Source organism: Zeus faber (assembly GCF_960531495.2).
Source record: "Zeus faber genome assembly, chromosome: 1".
NCBI lineage: Eukaryota > Metazoa > Chordata > Actinopteri > Zeiformes > Zeidae > Zeus > Zeus faber.
This window is the reverse complement of record NC_137193.1, coordinates 30,203,074-30,221,577: the sequence shown is the minus strand read 5'-3', so window position 1 is coordinate 30,221,577 and position 18,504 is coordinate 30,203,074. Positions and strand designations below refer to the sequence as shown.

Below are 18,504 nucleotides of genomic sequence, written 5' to 3'. Positions count from 1 at the left end.
TGACTTTGTTGTCACTACACATGTGCAAGACGTTTTGCAATTCAGGAACTGTAATTGAACTTGATATTCTTTCTATGGATGTGGTCAAAGTCACTTTTTGGGCAAACAGATTTTGTGTTCCAATTCCACCCTGCAGAAACACTTTACTAGCTAGTCTGCGAATGTCGCCATATATCATGAACGGGTTGTTAAAAAGTGGGTGAAAAAAAATCTGCATTTGTGTGTTTACAGTTGCCCATCACGAGAAGAGTTTCCTCTCATTGAGACGGAGGATAAGGCTCTGCTGAGGAGACTCAAAGGTCAGAAATACAAAAACACACACAGTAAACAATGCATGAAAATGTACTTAAGTATTTATTCTGTTGGATTTTCCATTTTTTACACTGCAGGTGGCTTTAATCGAGGATCCCAGTATTCTTCTGATTACAGCAGCAAAATACTGTGTACTTCTCTCATACATCGCCCCTGAAATCCTCCCATAAATTAGGACATATTTCTTTGTTGTGAAATAGCATGAACATATAATTTGCCAAATGAAGGATTTATGAAAGAATATCTTCCCAGCATGTGTTCTCATCCAAACAGCAGATCAGAAAAACAAAGAGGACAGGCTTTCCTAGAATCCAAGTAGTTCAAATGTGTTTGTGTTGGCTCACTGTCTTTAAATATCAACAAAATTGACATTTATTCATATAAAAAAAGGCTCCACTCAAACACGCCCCTCGGACACCACTCTAAATTTGGAACCCTCCATGGTGCCGAGCAATGGTTGCTATGGTTATAGTGGTTATAGTTAGAAAGTCAAACTCAGTTGTTCAAAACACTTTCTCTGGAATCCTAAAATCCCATGTAAGATGGTCGACACAACGTAAGTTAGTAAATAACAAGACGATGCTCTGCTGTTGGCACAGGAAAATGCTGCATGTGTCGCAAAGAAACGTATGAAACTGTGATCGGTGGATTTTTTTGGGAGAAAGTTTGCCAGTTTTGCTGATGCCATGTCTGAACACTGTTGTCATTAACCATTTTCCATCCAAAAATGTCTCAAATGACTGTCTCTCACAAATGCATGTCTCTCAAATGACTGTTAACACTTTTTTTCCCACATGCAGTAGTGTTATAAACACAAATATATTGATGAGAACCGATTTGTATCCACTTTTACAACCACATACTTGGTTTTCTTTGGCCCATTGGCTTCATAATATTTCCTCCATCCCACCTTCCTCAATAGCAACTGTGCTCCAGCGTGAGTGTGTGTGTGTGTGTGTGTGTGTGTGTGTGTGTGTGTGTGTGTGTGTGTGTGTGTGTGTGTGTGTGTGTGTGTGTGTGTGTGTGTGTGTGCTTTCGACGTGGGAGGACAAGTGTGAAGTTTTCCTCCTACTCAGGCCTTGTGAAGGAGCTCATCATGTGTTCTATCTATGCTCCAGCCGTCCCTATTCACCTTTCTGCATCTCCATCTCTCTCTCTGTACTCTTCTAAATGTAGTCGCGTTTGAATTTTTCTTATAGCTTTTAAAATAGGATGGCATGACATGGTGTGACATGACATGACATTCTATGGAAACTGGGAGAATATGTCAGATGGAAAGCGTTGTAACAACATGGCACATAGAAGCCGCCAGAGTGCATCGTTTGTCATTTTACTCTATTAATTGAGCTTGATAAAGATAAAGATACTTTATTAATCCAGCAGCAATGACATAATGAAATACAGATGTTGTTTTGAATCCATCACTTTTTCATATATATATATATATATATATATTTCTATATACATATACATATGGCATCCAGATGAAGCCTGAACAGTAGAACGAGGTTCAACCCCTACCAAAGCAGCTTTTTTCTTTATTATTTTTCCCAACCTTCCTGCCTGCTACATTGGCCAGTTACTTGGCAATGGCAGCTGCAAAGCCGAGAAAATTTGTGGTATTGTCAAATGGATATTGAAAACTTGGCTTGATTCAGTATCCCTATGCACCTGACAGAACTATTTAGTATTTGTTTTGTTTATTTGATTTCATGATTCTCAATCAGACTGTGAGTAAATGTTGTTGGATGCATGCTAGTACGTTTGTTTCGTACACTGGGAGTTGAAATAAATCTCTTGGATTGACTTAGAAACGGGTTTCATGTACGTTCATTCATGTTTCTGTCAACTGGAATTTTAGTTTCCCGGACGGCTGTCGTTTTTGCTCGACTGTGTATAAATAACGCTTCCACCGTGTGATTCCCTGCTCTTCTACTCTGTTGCCTTTGTTCCTGCTCTCTCACTCTCTCTTTCATGTGTGTGTGTGTGTGTGTGTGTGTGTGTGTGTGTGTGTGTGTGCGTGCACGCGCGTGTGTGTGTGCGCGCGCACGTGCACGCGCACTTAGGAACTTCACTTCAGTTTAGCGCTGACTACGTACGATCATTGTGTGGGTGGAGGTTTCTCTCTCTGTTGGATTTGTACTTTTCTCTCCCACCACTTCCTCCCTTCACGCTCTCCCATGTTTTGCTATCTCTCTCTCTCTCACTCTCTCCCTCGCAGCGGACATCCAGCAGAAGGACCGGGAGGTGCTGGAACTCCTCCAGGAGCGGGTGACGCTCTTCTCTGACCTGGCTGAGGTGACGGGCGGCCACGAGGTCATGCCACCCCAGAACACCCGCAACCTCTTCAGGGCTGACACGCCACAGGCCCCCCGAGCAGAGAAGCTCCTCCTGGACGCCATCGCCGAGGGTAGGCGGCAATGGATGGATAATAAAGTGCATTCACAGCTGTTGTCACTGTGATTTTACGAGGCCAGTCAACAGCATCAGTCATTGTGAAATTAAAACCCAAATAGCAAGTCATGTATGAATAACACCTGCAAATGCACCTGCACCCCTCCTCCTCTCGGGATTCATTCTTGGGACCCAAGATTTGTTCAATTTCGTAATGCTTCGCTGCTTGTTGGTCACTGTGAACCTACTCATTTCTTCACATTCTGTTAAAAAAAGGTGAAATGAGGTCTCGGTCTCTTTCTCAGTGGACAGGCTCAGCGAGCTCCTCCTCGGCACCAGCCTCGAAATCCCACTGCCCTACGACTGCCATCACCACCACACGAGGGCCCTTGTCATCAGTAAGTGGCTGCCATCTTCTGCAGTTCGGCTCGCTTTTGTGCTTTTAGTGTTGACATCCATTATCCTCCACATACCTTTATTTAGTGTTAACATTATACACAGTACACCCCGTTTGTCCGAACATGAAAACGGCGGCTATGACCGCTATCAAACAGAGCAAAGAACAGCTTAAACTTTGTCACAAAGAAACACAGAATCACAGAATAATCAACACAGTTTACACACTGTGATTAGTTAATATAAAATTGATCCATTTAACTTAGTCAGAAATATTCATCTGAACATCCAATAATAAAGCTGGCAGAAAATGGGGAAACATCTGGTTGGGTGGATGGGTCATTTCAGATAAGTGGGAGTCTGCTTTATTGGTTTTAGATCAGTGGTCCTCCACCGATGGGCCCCTATCCAACACATGTCAGTTTTGATTTGGTTTAGCTGTTATTTTCTTTGTGTTATCATTAATCATCATCTTTGTCATTTATCACTGTCCGGATAAAACAGCATTTTGGAAACTCAGGACATTAATTGTTATTGCATGACTGCATGGCTTTTTATTTACTTGTTTTTTTCATCCTTATTGCACTTTTTGTTTGTTCCAGGGGGTTTTAACAGTGCACAAAAGGATTATATATTCCTGCACATTCTGTGAATAAATTAGAACAGTTCACATCTTAAATCATTTTTGGGTCGTGAATTAATGACGAAGAATAAATGTGGATCCAGACAAGAGAAGAACCACTGGTCTAGATCGTAGACAAATTGCCCCAGAAAGGCTTTTGATATAAAATGTGATCCAGCATTGCCAGAAATACTACTGATTCTTAAGAAATGCTGTTGACATTATGATCCAACACAAAGATGTTTACAAAGTCAAATGGGTGCGAGCTACTGGGTGACTAGTGTGTTTGTGGGTCCTCAGATGGTCAGGAGGTGGTGGTCAACGGAGCACACGACCCCCCTGCAGCCAAGGTCAGCACTTCTTGCCATAAGCTGTCATTTACATGAACATACTGTACATCAGAAGATGGTTAGTTTCATTTTTTTTATTTTTTTTATTATTCAAAGGATCGCAATGGAAATCAGGACAAGTCACCAAGTGAGGTACACCGATTCATATCTTAAATAAGCTTAAATAATTGTGTGTGCGTGTGTGTGTGTGTGTGTGTGTGTGTGTGTGTGTGTGTGTGTGTGTGTGTGTGTGTGAGAGTACAACAAATTGACTGGTCCACCCTAATGTCCCAATCATCTTTTTTATTTTTTATCTTACAGGAGATCTGTCAGAGACTCATCAACCTCAATGCTTATCTCCATGCACTCCAGGTTAGAGGGCCCCAGGAAATCCATGGAAATTAGATTGAATGTTTTTAATACATTTTTTATACATAAGCAATATAGCATTCATTACAGTTGTGAATACAGTTTAATGGAGTTTATATACTGTCCATGAAATTAATAATAATGCTTAAGCCTAATACTCTCTCAGTAATAACTTTTATTTTGCCTACATTTTAAATACATCATTACATGTTAATTGAAATATAAATTGACAACTTTTTATTCGTGCTACTTCGAAAGTTTTGTTTTGCCAATACAAATACGAATACCAAAACAAACATAATGTAATGTCTCTGGCTTGTCATAAGACATTCTTACCAAGAAATATTTCACCTCATTCATTCTGGGGTGAATCTGGGGGCGCTGTCATTTTTGGAGCTATTAGCTATGAGCTGAACCCAGATGTTCCTCTCAGCCCATGGTTTCCTATACATCGCCCCCTTGTAGCCAACTGAACTCATTAAATTTTTATCACTACTAGCCACAATCAACTTGTTTCTCTCACGCCCTTTCCTTCCCCCTCACTCCAGGGTGCCGTCATCAAGCAGGACTCCATCCTGGAGCTCTGCATGCAGCCAGAGGGACCCACTGCGCCCGCCACAGGTCGACTGTGGCGTTCGCTGTCACGAGACGGGGGTGACGGGAGTGCAGGGATGGCCATCGGGGAGCTGGCGCTGCTGCAGAGACAGCACAGCCTCCTGCAGGAGGAGCTGGTCCGGCTCCGTAGTACTGAGGCTCGGCTGAGGGACAGTGAGAAGGCCCGCGGCCAGCTGGAGAGGCAGATGCGTGACATGCTGACCACCGCCACTCACGAGGGCTCCGCCGCCGCAGGTTCCCAGCTGATGGGGGTGCGTCAAACCCACCTCCTGTTAAGTGGACTTAAAAAGTCTTTATTTAGGAAAAAAAAGCTGGCATTCAATTTTCTTTCAAAACGTCTGGGGATTTCTTGTTTCTTGGGGTATTGTGTTTTTTTCTTCGAATAGAAACAAAATAATGCTATATGTAATAATTCAGGAAATAGACAGTATGAATTGTTGTAGTTCCAAAATAAAAGTCAAAAGAAATACATTGACAAAGAATTGTTTTAAGTCTTCCACAAATAAAAACCCAAAAGTAAATTACACTGAGGTATTATATTACATTTTTAAAAGTTTGATCTGATTTCTCAGGGAAGTATACATAGACAAAGAAATATACAAATATAAATGTTTTGCTTCTAATTAATAACAAAATTACCTTCTAGGTATGAATTCAAAAAAAGGATGTTGTGGACTGTTGGCAGCACCCAGTGAAAAAAGGCAAATAATATATTGAGTTTTAAGCTTCAAAATGAGAGGAATTTTCTTCATTTTGGATACTGAAAATAATAATCCTGTGCGACAAACACAGTAACACATTACTTCATGCACTGCGCCCCTGCAGGCTGGATGGGAGGCGTGTGCCCCGCTAGCGAGCCAGGAACCCGTCGACCAATTGGACGGCCTCCAGTGCTGCAGTGACGTGGAGGTGGACGTCACGTCCGACGAGGACGAGGGGAGGGTGTCGGAAAGCCGCTCGGAAAGCCCCCGGGGTCAGCGCACACACACACACACCCACACACACACACACACACACGCAAACTTAACATTTAATGACTGTCGTGTTGTGATATTGTTAAAAACTCATCTACACCGTGATGGTATGAATAACTGCAGCCAACATTCCACTGATGCCTCATCTTAAATGTGCTTCACTTTGGCCTCTCCATGATGCAAATGCAACAATACATACTCATGTACACACACACACACACACACACACACACAATGATCAATGCCTTATGTAAGGGATTGATTTATGGTGAAGCAGAGAATGTCTCACAGTTGGAAACTCAGACACGGTGCACTTCTCACCTTGTGTGTGTGTGTGTGTGTGTGTGTGTGTGTGTGTGTGTGTGTGTGTGTGTGTGTGTGTGTGTGTGTGTGTGTGTGTGTGTGTGTTTGTGTGTGTGCGTGCGTGCGTGCGTGCGTGCGTGCGTGCGTGGGGTGCGTGCGTGCGTGTGTGGATTCATCCATCTTGCTCTCCCTCTCTCTTTGTTAGATGTGTGGGTGGAAAAGTCTTTTAGTGGCTCATCTTCCTGTTTGTGTTGTCTCCAAGTCTCTATCACCCTCTTTCTCTCCGGTCTTATACACAACCTATCAACAGCCTTCAAATTTCACTTGTGCTGAGTTTTATTGATTTTCTGACATGCCACATGTTTTTCTGTCACCATTAAAAAGCATTTAAATTAACAGCCACCTCCTGCTAGTTTCACATCCTGCTTCAGCCCTGAAGTGTTCTCCAGATGACAACACAGTCATTGAACTTCACTCTTTAGCAACACCATGGTGATAAACACAACGGTGATAAATGAAGCATATTCTCACCAACACTAGCCACTAGCTGGTGTCAAATATAAAGTATGAACCACTCAAAGCTAAGTTTTGAGGTGGGAGATTTGAAAATTAATGATTTTATCACTAGTTGTAGGCCTATAGTTTAAGTAAGAGAAAAATAGTCCACAGCAGCATAGCTGGTAAAATAGCAAAATACACTGCAACAACATAGTGAGCTATTCTCCCTACAAAAACAAAACAACCATTGACCTACATATGACAAACCTATTTACTGCTAACAATGTCAAATTGTACATTTCTATTCATCATGAAATGAGACGCACTGAATGAAACGTTGGGGATTTTGATATTGATATCTGCATTCATCTAGTTTCTATTTAGCGTCAAAAGATGGCGCCACCAGCAAGTGTCGCCCAGAGCAACCAGAGCCGGACCGGCATTATTGACCAGTCAGAATCTAGTATCCCACAGAGCAATGTAATCCTTTTGAACGACATGATGGATTGTAAAATCTGAGACCACTCAATTTGTTGTTTAGATCTCCAAGACATTCCAGAGGAGAGTGAGACGGCAGTGGATATTCGCCAGGGGAGTCAATCCAACAGCTAATCAGCACTTCCACAACGCCGCGCCTCCACCCTCTCCTCCTCCAGAACGCAACGGAAAGAGACACCACTTGTCAAAAAGGACTTTCCTTTTTTTGTATTGACACAAGTAGGACGAACAGTGTACCTTTTATCTGCCGACTGATATATGTGTTGAGATGCTTTACTTCTGAGTGCATGAGCAGTGGCTGCGTCTTTTCGGTTTCCCCCGTGGATTATTTGAATTCAAACCACTTCTTCGCCGCCCCCGGCCCGGACAAATGGACACAGTGTGGGAGTGGGAGCACACTGGCAAGTGACAGAGGACCCACTGAAATGATACAGGGATGTAAGGCGAGGCATTAAATGGAACAGATTGTGCTTGCACTGAAGGACGTGCATTTAATGTTCAAATGCGCTTCCGTAGATGAGGACAGATGAAACAAAAAGGAATTTAACAACCTACATACATATATATATACACTGTACACACACACACACACACACACACACACACAGTATACAGTATATATAAATATAAATATAAATGATTTGGCACCTATATGTATTTAAACACTTGAATCCATGGCATTTCAATAATTGGGATTATCTAAAGACACATATATTCCACATATTTATTGTTCCTTTATTTAAGCAAATACACCAAGTCAATAAATGCTCTGCAGGAGCCTATGACAATAACATTTCAATATGTTGCGAAAAAAATAAAATGCAATAGATAATTATATACCTAACTTTAGTTCTGAAAATAAACAAAGTATGTACTGTAGTTGAACATTTAAAGAGAGTGGAATGCTCTCCAACGTGAGTTTACGCCCCAAAACCAAACCAAAGGGCTCCAGTTGCTCATAGCGGTTAGACCTTCAACGTATTTTTGTCGTTCTTTTATTTTTACTTTAGGATGATCTGACTGGTAGAAGGAATGATAATGGCCTTGTTCAGAAGACATGTAAAGAGCTACTTTCTTTTCTTGTTCCTTCTGCACTCTATTCCCGTACAATCCCATCGGAGAGAATACTTGACTATGACAGTGCCTATAGAACCGGGCTCGTAACCTTTTTCATTTTTAGTAATGTGGTTATTGGCTTTGCATGAAACACAACACTAGGTTTGTTCTGGCTCATGGATATTTATACATTGTATAAATAACATCATTTATATTTTCAAAAATACAAAAAATGCATGTTTTATTCAGTTTAGGTATTTCTTTGGTAGTTTGAGGATATATTTGGGGGATTGTAGTTTGTAACAACATACATTTTGGATGTATCATTGGCTTTCTGTGAGTAGAATGAAATCAATAATGTACTCAACATAACAGAATGTGTTATAAAATGTTTCCTTTCAGTGCCAACAACATCCAAGCTGGATGTTTTGTTGAACATTTCACTGTATATGTTCAGTTATGTATATGGAAATTCTATATATGTCACTCACGTTTAGATTTTAAGTTTTTTTTCCACTATCCATTTTATCTGTTCTATAACGTATAATGGAAGTCAATGGAGAAAGAAAGGGAAGTCAATGGAAAGAAAAAACTAGGTAACAATTAAAAAATGAGACCACAGAGGCTGAGTGGCAGTATAATAAGGACTCCAGGTAGGAACATATACAGTCAAATTACAATAAGATGTGAACCTTTGAAACAAATTGCCTTGTAATTTAAATGTCCTTTGTGTCCACAATTTACAGTTTTGCCATAGGAAATATTCCATTATTGGGTATTTATAGTTTCTTGTAAGATTTTTTTACAGATGTTTTAACAATTTCTGTTATTTCCTTCTCAGATGTTCTTTTGTAAATGTGTAATTGACATTTTATCATTCAATATTTTCTTTTCTTTTCTTTGTCTGATGCTACTGTATTTTAATGCATAATGATTATTGAGAATGACGTGAATAATTGTATGGTGTTTTTATGAATATACTATTTTCAAGATTGTACACCGCTGCTGTATACTTAAAGCCATAAACATTTATTGGTGTCACATCCAAAAGCAGGCTCAAAGATGTATATCGACAAACGTACGTTTACATATATTATGCCAAAAAAAAGCACTTTATTTGTATCACCCTCTTGGATATATCCTCATGCCTGTTTAGTTATATTAGTGTCATATTATATCCTATTGTTTTGATGACAGCCATTACACAAAAATTCTTTAAATACATTGTTCAACGATTGCAGGATGTTTTATTTTATTTGTAAAAGCAACACGATGCAAAAGAAGAGGCCCAATTGTTAGCAAAAGTTTAAAAAGTGCATCGGTAAGAGACAAACTTGGCTACGTGCTTCATCGTTGTGGTCTCTATGTATGTGACAAATAATCTCTTAAATTTGAGCTTGAACTTGTTGTCTTCACAGTGGTGGGAAGCATAGCAACCTACAAAGGTAGTGGAATTACGTTTTGGAGCCAAAGAATGGGACCTGGGATTGTTTTTGTTGTCAAATATATAGTATTTATATTTGATTTTTCTTTTTTTGATAGTGATTAAAAAAAACGTTTTTAAAGTTTGGACAAAGACAGTTTCCAAGGGAAGGACGCACCACTCTAAAATGGTCACTAGGGCCACTTGATGCGTAGAAAGTGCAAAATGCAATTAGGCTCAATATCATAGCATCCTCTTCAACAAAGCCAATAGGTGTTATTTTACCAAGCCACTGCAAAATCTGGGGTCTAAGAGAGGTCTGTTTAGATAAGGTTAAGACTCCAGTGGTGTTGGAGTCTTTAACAATGGAGCTTGAAAGTATTTAGACACACCTTCCTGAACCTCAAACCAAAAAGGAATCTGGTTTTGATGTCACATGATTTTTTTAGTCATTTGGCCTTGTTTTAGCAGTCACTAGTGGATGGGGGTCTTGGAACTAAGGAGAAAAAACAGTGGAAGAGATCCAGTAAAAAAAACCTCTCTCAAAGTTCAAACTATATGAGGTGGAGTTTCAGGCATCGTGAATCGGTGCCAATAGAAGCACTGCTGCCAGGTTGAGTCTCAATGCTGCTTGCATAGGAAGAGTGAATATCCACTGGTTTCGTTCCATAATTCGTGATGCTGTGTGGGCTTGGAATGAGAAAATGGGGTAAAGAAAGCTACAAACTACAGTATTTTTGATGCATAAACTAGTCAAACTCTACATGTCGTGTGCTGTAGGGTTGCCAGTTCTCTCAGCTGACTTTTGTTGCTGGTAATGTTCTGATCAAAATGCTGGTGTTTTGCAGCCACTTCACTCAGACCGTGGCAACAAACTGGTTGCGCTGCGTCATATCTTCACCTTTTTAGGTTCATTGACTATCTTTAAACCCCAATGTCTGTCGGTGAAACTGATACGCATTTCATCTTGTTGCGGCCTGCACTCTCTGAAACGATTCCTCTCTCCATTTTTTCGCCAGTCATATACGCACACAAACACACCCTTATTCTAATCCTCAGGACAATGTCAGCCAAGAGATGTCTATTAATATCGCATCAGGGGCCTCGTGGGGGACATAACTGGCATGGCCGCCTCCCTGGCCCTTTAGGGTGGCCACTGGCGCTCCTGTAGCTTATGTCCATCACCCGGTTATAGGCGAGGGGGGCCTTCTGGCAGGCCAGGTGATGGAGGCTGGGGAGAGGAATGAACGGAGTAGGGTTACGACGGCACACATTCCTGTCTCATTATGTTCCTGTGTGTGTGTATGTGTGTGTGTGTGTGTGTGTGCGTGTGTGTTTGTGTGTGTGTGTGTGTGTTCTGTTATCTTGCCAATTCAAATTCGAGAGGCACTTCATTTGAAGCACATGCGGGAGTCACTCATCAGTCTTGAACACATGTTCGATTGGATTGCGCCATTAAACCATTTCTTAAATTGAGAAAGTAAAGTGGTCTAGACCTTCGGCTGTTTCCCGTAAGAGTTGCAATTATATCTCGATACTGTGTTGTAACTGCAAGCAAGTTATACTCCCTCTAGTGGTTCATATTACTTTTACGGGCTGTAGATTTTGTACTTCCTGTCGAAACCACAGAAGGAGATGTAAGACAGGAAGTTATGTTTGTCAGTTGTTACAGTTGGCATATTGCAGTCACAAAGCCTCGATAATCCACTGCCATCCCTCTGTGTATCTTCCTTTAGATGGCACCATCTGTAAGTTTTACAGTATTTAAGTGTTTTGTGTTCATATCAGATGATTATTTTGATAAGTAAGATTTTTTATTTTGCTAAATATATAATCAATTTTCGGCTAAATGTGACATGCTTGTTGAAGGTATTATAGCTAATACTAACCTTGCTAGTTAAGCTAACCAGAGTTAATGCTAATTTGCATTTCCTTTTTACTTACCTGCTTACTTGTAAATTAGCTTGTGCCTGACGTCATATTTTGTTTGTATTTTCAGTTTCACACGTTGCCATATTAAAGCCTGCCAACTACAACACTTGCCTGTTCCTTGAAGGAAATAGTATGGTTAAGAGTTTAACTGTCTGTTGAACTCAATATAGGCTCACAGGGAGCACTCTGAGAGAGAACAGAACAGTGAAAAGATGACAACTCGTTAAAAGAAGGTGACCTGGATCCCGGATTCCAAGTGAAGCTTTGTACACAAGTAACATCAAGTCAACCACACTGTATGAGTCAGTCATACCCACCAGTCATCATGGATGAAGATGAAACCAAATTGAGTGCAAAGGCTAAAAAGTGCAGACACAAGCAAGCTACAAAACTATACAGAAAGTGGTTCTATCCAAAGACATTCTGTCAAGTCATCACGTTCAAGCCGTTCATCAGCCGCATCAAGCGTTAGCATAGCTGCAGCAAAATCATGTGCGGAGGCCAAGGCAGCTCAAGCTAAAATAGCTTTCGCACTGAAAGAGATGGAGCAAAAACTGCTGAAGGTTCGCTTAGAAACAAGAATGGACATACTTCAGCAGGAAAAAGAGGTGCATGCATTGCATTGGTGAAAGCGGAGGTTATGGATGCCGCCGCTGCAGAAATTGGATTGCATGTAAGTTTTCGAGGCCTAGAGTCTATTCCCCCTCAGGTATCCCCATGACAGAGAGTTAGTGAATACATAACAGAACACACTGACATCAACCTCACTGAAAAAGGACACTGGTAATTTAAACTCAGACTTTTGCATCAAACCTGAATCTAAGCCAGTGAGAAGCAATGCAGGGAAATTTGAGTCTATACCTGCATTCACAAGCAATCACTCCCAGCAGTTCCTTCCTCTACCACAACACAATACTCCATATAACCCCAGGCTAAGCAATCGACAATACTGCTCTGCCCCCACAATCACAGAGATAGCTAAGTTCCTCGCAAGGAGTCAACTTGTGTCCGGGGGTTAAATAAATTTGACGACCGCCCCGAAAACTATCTTGGCTGCAAATCAACCTTCTTGAGCACTATTGCAGGACTAGGACTCACCACAAACGAAGAAATCGATCTCCTCATCAAATGGTTGGGCCCCGAGTCCAGCGAGCAAGCCCGTAGGATTAAAGCAGTGAATGTTCGCTGCCCTGCTGAAGGCTTGGACATGATATGGTCACGATTGGAGTGATGCGGTGCCCCTGAATCCCTAGAGAGAGCCCTGTTCTCAAAGATTGAGAACTTCCCCAAGCTTTCTGCCAGGGACCAAGGAAGACTGCATGAGCTCGGAAATGTACTCCTTGAGCTGGAATCTGCCAAGCGTGATGGCTCCCTACCTGGTTTGTTGTACTTGGACACAGCGAGAGGTGTAGAACCGATCGTGGACAAACTGCCATTCAACCACCAAGAAAAGTGAATGTACATAGGATGAAAGTACAAAAATTATTACAAAGTAGTTTTCCCACCATTCTCCTTCTTTGTGGAGTTTGTACAGAGAGGCTAAAGCTCCTAACAACCCAAGTTTTAACACAATTCTCTCCTCACCTGCACAGAAGAAGGAAAGGTTTATAGGTTACAGCAATAGAACACCTATCTCAGTGAACAAAACCAACGTGTCAACAGAAAGCAACAAAACTGACAAAGCCGTGGAAGACCCAAATAAGGCATGTCCTATCCATCACAAACCTCACCCCTTACGTAAGTGCAGAGGTTTCAGGGTAATACTTCTTGATGAATGTAAGAGGGTCCTCAAAGACAATGCCATCTGCTTCTGCTGCTGTGTTTCGACAGCCCATCAAGCCAAGAATTGTGACGTAGTTGTAAAATGCGCAGAGTGTGACAGTGAGAGACATATTTCTGCTCTTCATCCAGGCCCAGCGCCTCAGTTTCCCAAGACCTTACTCTCCATTTAAAGAGCATGGCGGGGAGGAAGAAGCCATAGTAAGTCAGGACGTAACAACTAAGTGTAAACAGTCTGTGGAAACAGATTCAGTGACAAAAAATGCTCAAAGATATGTCTAGTGGATGTCTATCCTACTGGTTGTTCAAAAGAGATCAAGGGAATGTATGTTATCTTAGAGGACCAGAGCAATCGTTCCCTTGCCAAAACTGAATTCTTCGACGTGTTCAGCATTCAAGGAACTGCGAGTCCTTATAGAAGAAGAAGAAGAAGAATCTTTATTTGTCACATGACACTACATACAACACATGCATATATATACACACACACATGGTTTTTGGGTGGTGGCCAGTGAAATGTGGCCTCTGCATTTCTCCCATCCTGGCTTGGATGTGGATCCCAACACTGAAATACTTCTCCTGCTCGGACGAGATATCCTGCGGGCCCACAAGGTGCGCAAGCAGTTGAATGGTCCCCACAATGCACCCTACGCACAAAAGCTGGACCTTGGATGGGTGATGTGGGCCTGGGCAATGCACATAAACCCAATGAAGTAAGTGCTCGGAAAACGTGCATTTTGGAAAATGGACGTCCGACATGTTTCACCCCTTGTCATTCACCTCATGGTCAAGGATGACTACAGCCTAAGAGGTAATAAGAGGACAATTCCAGAGAAACTAAACCAAATCACGCCAGTGAAGGCTACCACAGAAGAGAGCCTAGGAGAAGCTGTCTTCTGTCAAGGTTGAAACGACAACCAGGCCGCACCTTCCATTGAGGACAGAACCTTCTTGGAGATGATGGAAAAATAAATTTGTCAAGGATGATAAAAACCAAAGATGGGTTGCACCGACCCCATTTTGCATCCCCAGGCGTTTACTTCCCATCAACAGAGACTATGCCTACAAGCGATCGCTGTCAACTCAAGTCACACAGAATCTGCTAGGTTCGAAGCCATTTAAGTGCTTCTCAAGCTGGAGTACTGTCACCAAGACACTTGCTCGACTTCTTCACATTAGTTGCAGCTTTACCAAGCCAACAGGAGATGACAACTGTCATGGCTGGCATTTCTGCAAGAAAGGTCTTACAGACAAAGACCTGACACAAGCAGAGCATATAGTGATCAGATGTGTGCAATGTGCATCGATCGAGATGGTTTACTGAGAGTTGAAGGCTGAATGACTCTAACCCTCTTCTCATCCCAGGTAAACATCATGTTGCTACCTTGCTCATTTGCTATCACCATGAGAAAGTGATGCATCAGGGAAGACATTTTACCGAAGGAGCCATCCGAGCCAGTGGCTTGTGGATAGTAGGAGCCAAGAGGAGTATCAGCAGTATTTTTGTACACAAATGTGGGACCTGTCGCAAGTTGAGAGGACAAGTGGAACATCGGGACATGGTGGACTTATCAGCTGAGTGTTTGCACCCAGACCCCCCATGTAGGACTTGACGTCTTTGGACCTTGGGAGGTTACAACACGACGCACAAGAGTTGGGCAGGCAAATAGCAAGAGATGGGCAGTGCTGTTTACTTGCTTGTCCACAAGAGCTGCTCACATAGAGGTCATAGTCTATGAGTTCCTCTAGTTTCTTCAATGCTCTCCGCAGATTATTTTCAATCAGAGGCCCTGCTAGGTAGTTGAAGTCACACTGTGCACTAACTTTGTGGGCGCATCGAGAGAGCTGAAGTTGGATCCTTCAAGTCTTGGTGAGACCAGTGTTGAGAAATACCTCCTGGACTAGAAATGCACATGGGTTTTCAACCCACTACACGCTTCACAAATGGGTGGTGTGTGGGAACGCATGATCGGGACAGCAAGACACATTCTGGATTCTATGTTGCTGCAACTTGGAAAGTCAAATCTGACTCATGAGATCTTGACCACCTTTATGGCAGAGGTGGTTGCTATTATTAAGTTACTATTACCATCAGTTTTGAAACGCAATACAACATACAAATACAAACACATCATACACTTCCTCCAAACTCTACAAATACATTTGTAAGAAGTACCAGATTGATTTGAAGCACATTACCAATTGTTACTACGTAAACACTACATAAACACTACAACTTGGCTTAGTCTCTCTCTTAAGTTATGCATCACACAGAAAATTCACTTTCAAACATCAATCAATATAAGTCTGTATGAACCCAGTCCATTAACCAGTCTTATCACAGGAAAAGGCAAACAATATACTCACTCCAACTCAAGAGAAAACCACGCAAACAAACAATTCATACTCCAACTCAAGAGAAAACTAGCCACGCAAACAAACAAATAAACCAGATTGGTCTCAAGAGAAAACCAGCCACGCAAACAAACAATTCATACTCCAACTTAAGAGAAAACTAACCATGCAAACAAACAAATAAACCAGATTGGTCTCACCAATCCATTGGTCTCCCTTTGTCTTGACAAAAGTCCCTTAAATGCGAAGTCCAAAGTCAAAATGCCAAAATTATCCACTCAAGGCATCGGGAAAGAGTGGTGAACTGTTTAACCATGCTAAAAATGGCTTCCCTCCACCTGTTTCATTGTGTCACAGTTAAATGTCCCCTGACTTCCTGTTTCTTCCCCAGTGGCAAGGGTTCCTCAAAAAAGGCAAGAAGTGGTGGTAGCGTAGTGGCTAAAGCGCCAGGCCAACATGCCAGCAGCCATAAAATCAGGGGTTCGATTCTCGGCTGCCACCCCGGTAATCCAGTCAGCAACAAATTCTAACGAACATCAGCAGAGTTCTGTGTTGGTCCTCTTCTTGCTGTGGCCGTTTATGATCCCACCAGCAACAATAAAAACACAGACGCTACTTTGGGGCCTAGCATGGATTCTCTTCATCCACAGCCACTGGCGGCTTCTCTCCGCTGCCTCCGACATAGCTTTGATGGCTGCCTGCAGACTCAGACTGCTGTCTCTCAGGTCCCTGAGCAACCTGGTTGCCACGAACCCCCTGCACCCCACCTCTACGGGGCGGACGTCCGCGTTCCAGCCACGTTGCTTTGCCTCAGCGGCCAGCTCAGAGTAGCGTAGATGTTTACGCTCATAAGCCTCGTCCACTGAGTCCCCCCAGGGTACGGTGAGCTCAATGATGAAGAACTTTCTGAGTGAGGGGGACCAGAGTGTCAAGTCAGGTCTTTGGGCAGTCGCAGCTACTGTATTTCGAGAGGAAAGATAAGCCGTTGGCCAATATCCACCAACATAGCTCAGGAGGTAGAGCTGGTCGTCTAGTAATCTAAAGGTTCCTGGTTCGATCCCAGGCTCCTCCTGCTAGCATGCTGTAGTGTCCTTGAGCAAGACACTTAACCCCTAATTGCTCCTGATGGCTGCGTCCGTCGGTGTTTGAATAATTGTAAGTCGCTTTGGATAAAAGCGTCTGCTAAATGACTAAATGTAATGTAATGTAACATCTTCCAGTCACAGACTAGGCAGAGCTGCTCTCGCCTTGATGGTGTGGAGTCACTCTTGACTGCCTTAGCCCCCTCACGGACAAGAGGAATTGTCTGCAGGGGGTTGCTCATTGCTGGAGGTAGGGAATTGGCAGCAGTCTATCAGCTTTCCAGTGCAGCAGCAAGTCTCCTTAGGACCTGATTGTGGCGCCATGTATAACGCCCTTAGGTGAGGCTGGTTTTACACCCTGAGAGAATGTGCTTGAGGGAGGCTGGCATGTGGCAGAGGGCACGTCCTGGATCTTCGCCCACCCACTGATGCAGGTTGGCAGGTGTTAGAAGGACATAAGTAGCTCTGATGGAAAAGCTAATTTGCCTTGCCTCCATGGCTCACACATACTTCCAGCTGATATTCCTCATCTCCACCTTGTCCACTGTCCCTGTTTGCCGAGTGAGACTGCCTTGGCCCATCTTGCGGCCTGCTCCTGATGGCGCACCTCATCCACCACCATCTTCCTCTGCTGTGGTGCTGAGGCCTTATGCCACGCTGGACAGACAACTGTGAGTCCCAGGTCTGCTCTCCCTTGCTGTCTGAGGGCTGCTGCTGCTTCCTCCACTGCTCTGGCTGGTCTCCACTTGCGCCCTGTTTCCAGGGTTAGTGTGTTCTTATATAGTGTCCGGGATAAGAGTCCAAACTGCCAACACTGGCTCTTTAGCCTCCCAGGCAGCCGGCTGTTGTCAATGGTCTTAAGGCCACAATGGATCTCCTTCTGCAGCTGTACTTGTTCTTTGTCTCTCAAATTTGCATCATACCACCTTCCAAGGCTTTTTACAGATTGCTCAGATATGGTTGGGATGGGGTCATCGCCAATGAAAACATTTGCATCCGACAGCACTCCATTGACTATGGAAATGCTGTGTGACTTGGATGGTTTAATCTTCATGCGAGACCTGTTGATGTTCTCCCCCAGCTTTCTGAGCAGCCTTCTAGTACATGCAGTTGTGATGGTGAGTGTCAATGTCATCCTTGTAGGCTCTGAGTGGGGGGAGCTGCAGGCCTGATTTAGGCCAGTTCCCGCCCACCACCCACTTTGAGGCTTGGATGATGACCTCCATCGCCATTGTGAAAGCCAAAGGTGAGATGGTGCACCCTGCCATAATCCCAACTTGCAGATGTTACCAGGAGGTGGTGCAATCTGAGGTGGTGAAGCAGAATTGCAGATCTTCAAAGTAAGATTTAACTAGGGCTGTGATGGTGTCTGGAACGTGAAAGAAACTGAAGGCTGCCCATAGGAGCCCATGGGGCACTGAACCAAAGGCATTGGCAAGGTCCAGGAAGACCACATGTAGGTCCCCCTTCTCTGCTTTTGACTGTTGAATCTGGTGCCAGATCATACTGGAGTGTTCCAAGCACCCTGAGAAACCTGATATTCCTGCTTTCTGGACAGATGTGTCAA

The 18,504-nt window shown here is 43.0% G+C and overlaps 1 protein-coding gene across 2 annotated transcripts in view; it reads left to right on the top strand.

Annotated features, from left to right (window-relative positions):
• The window catches only part of arhgef2a (Rho guanine nucleotide exchange factor (GEF) 2a), a 39,442-nt gene extending 30,079 nt beyond the window's left edge, over positions 1-9,363 (top strand). For both annotated transcript variants that reach the window (XM_080017587.1, XM_080017588.1), the window contains 9 exons: positions 232-299; positions 2,534-2,722; positions 3,012-3,104; positions 4,025-4,074; positions 4,171-4,206; positions 4,375-4,425; positions 4,971-5,288; positions 5,863-6,010; positions 7,354-9,363. In XM_080017587.1, coding sequence (XP_079873713.1) covers positions 232-299; positions 2,534-2,722; positions 3,012-3,104; positions 4,025-4,074; positions 4,171-4,206; positions 4,375-4,425; positions 4,971-5,288; positions 5,863-6,010; positions 7,354-7,424 — 1,024 coding nt within the window. In that variant the 3' untranslated portion in view covers positions 7,425-9,363. The remainder of the gene's footprint in view (positions 1-231; positions 300-2,533; positions 2,723-3,011; positions 3,105-4,024; positions 4,075-4,170; positions 4,207-4,374; positions 4,426-4,970; positions 5,289-5,862; positions 6,011-7,353) is intronic.
• Positions 9,364-18,504: the final 9,141 nt, after the last annotated feature.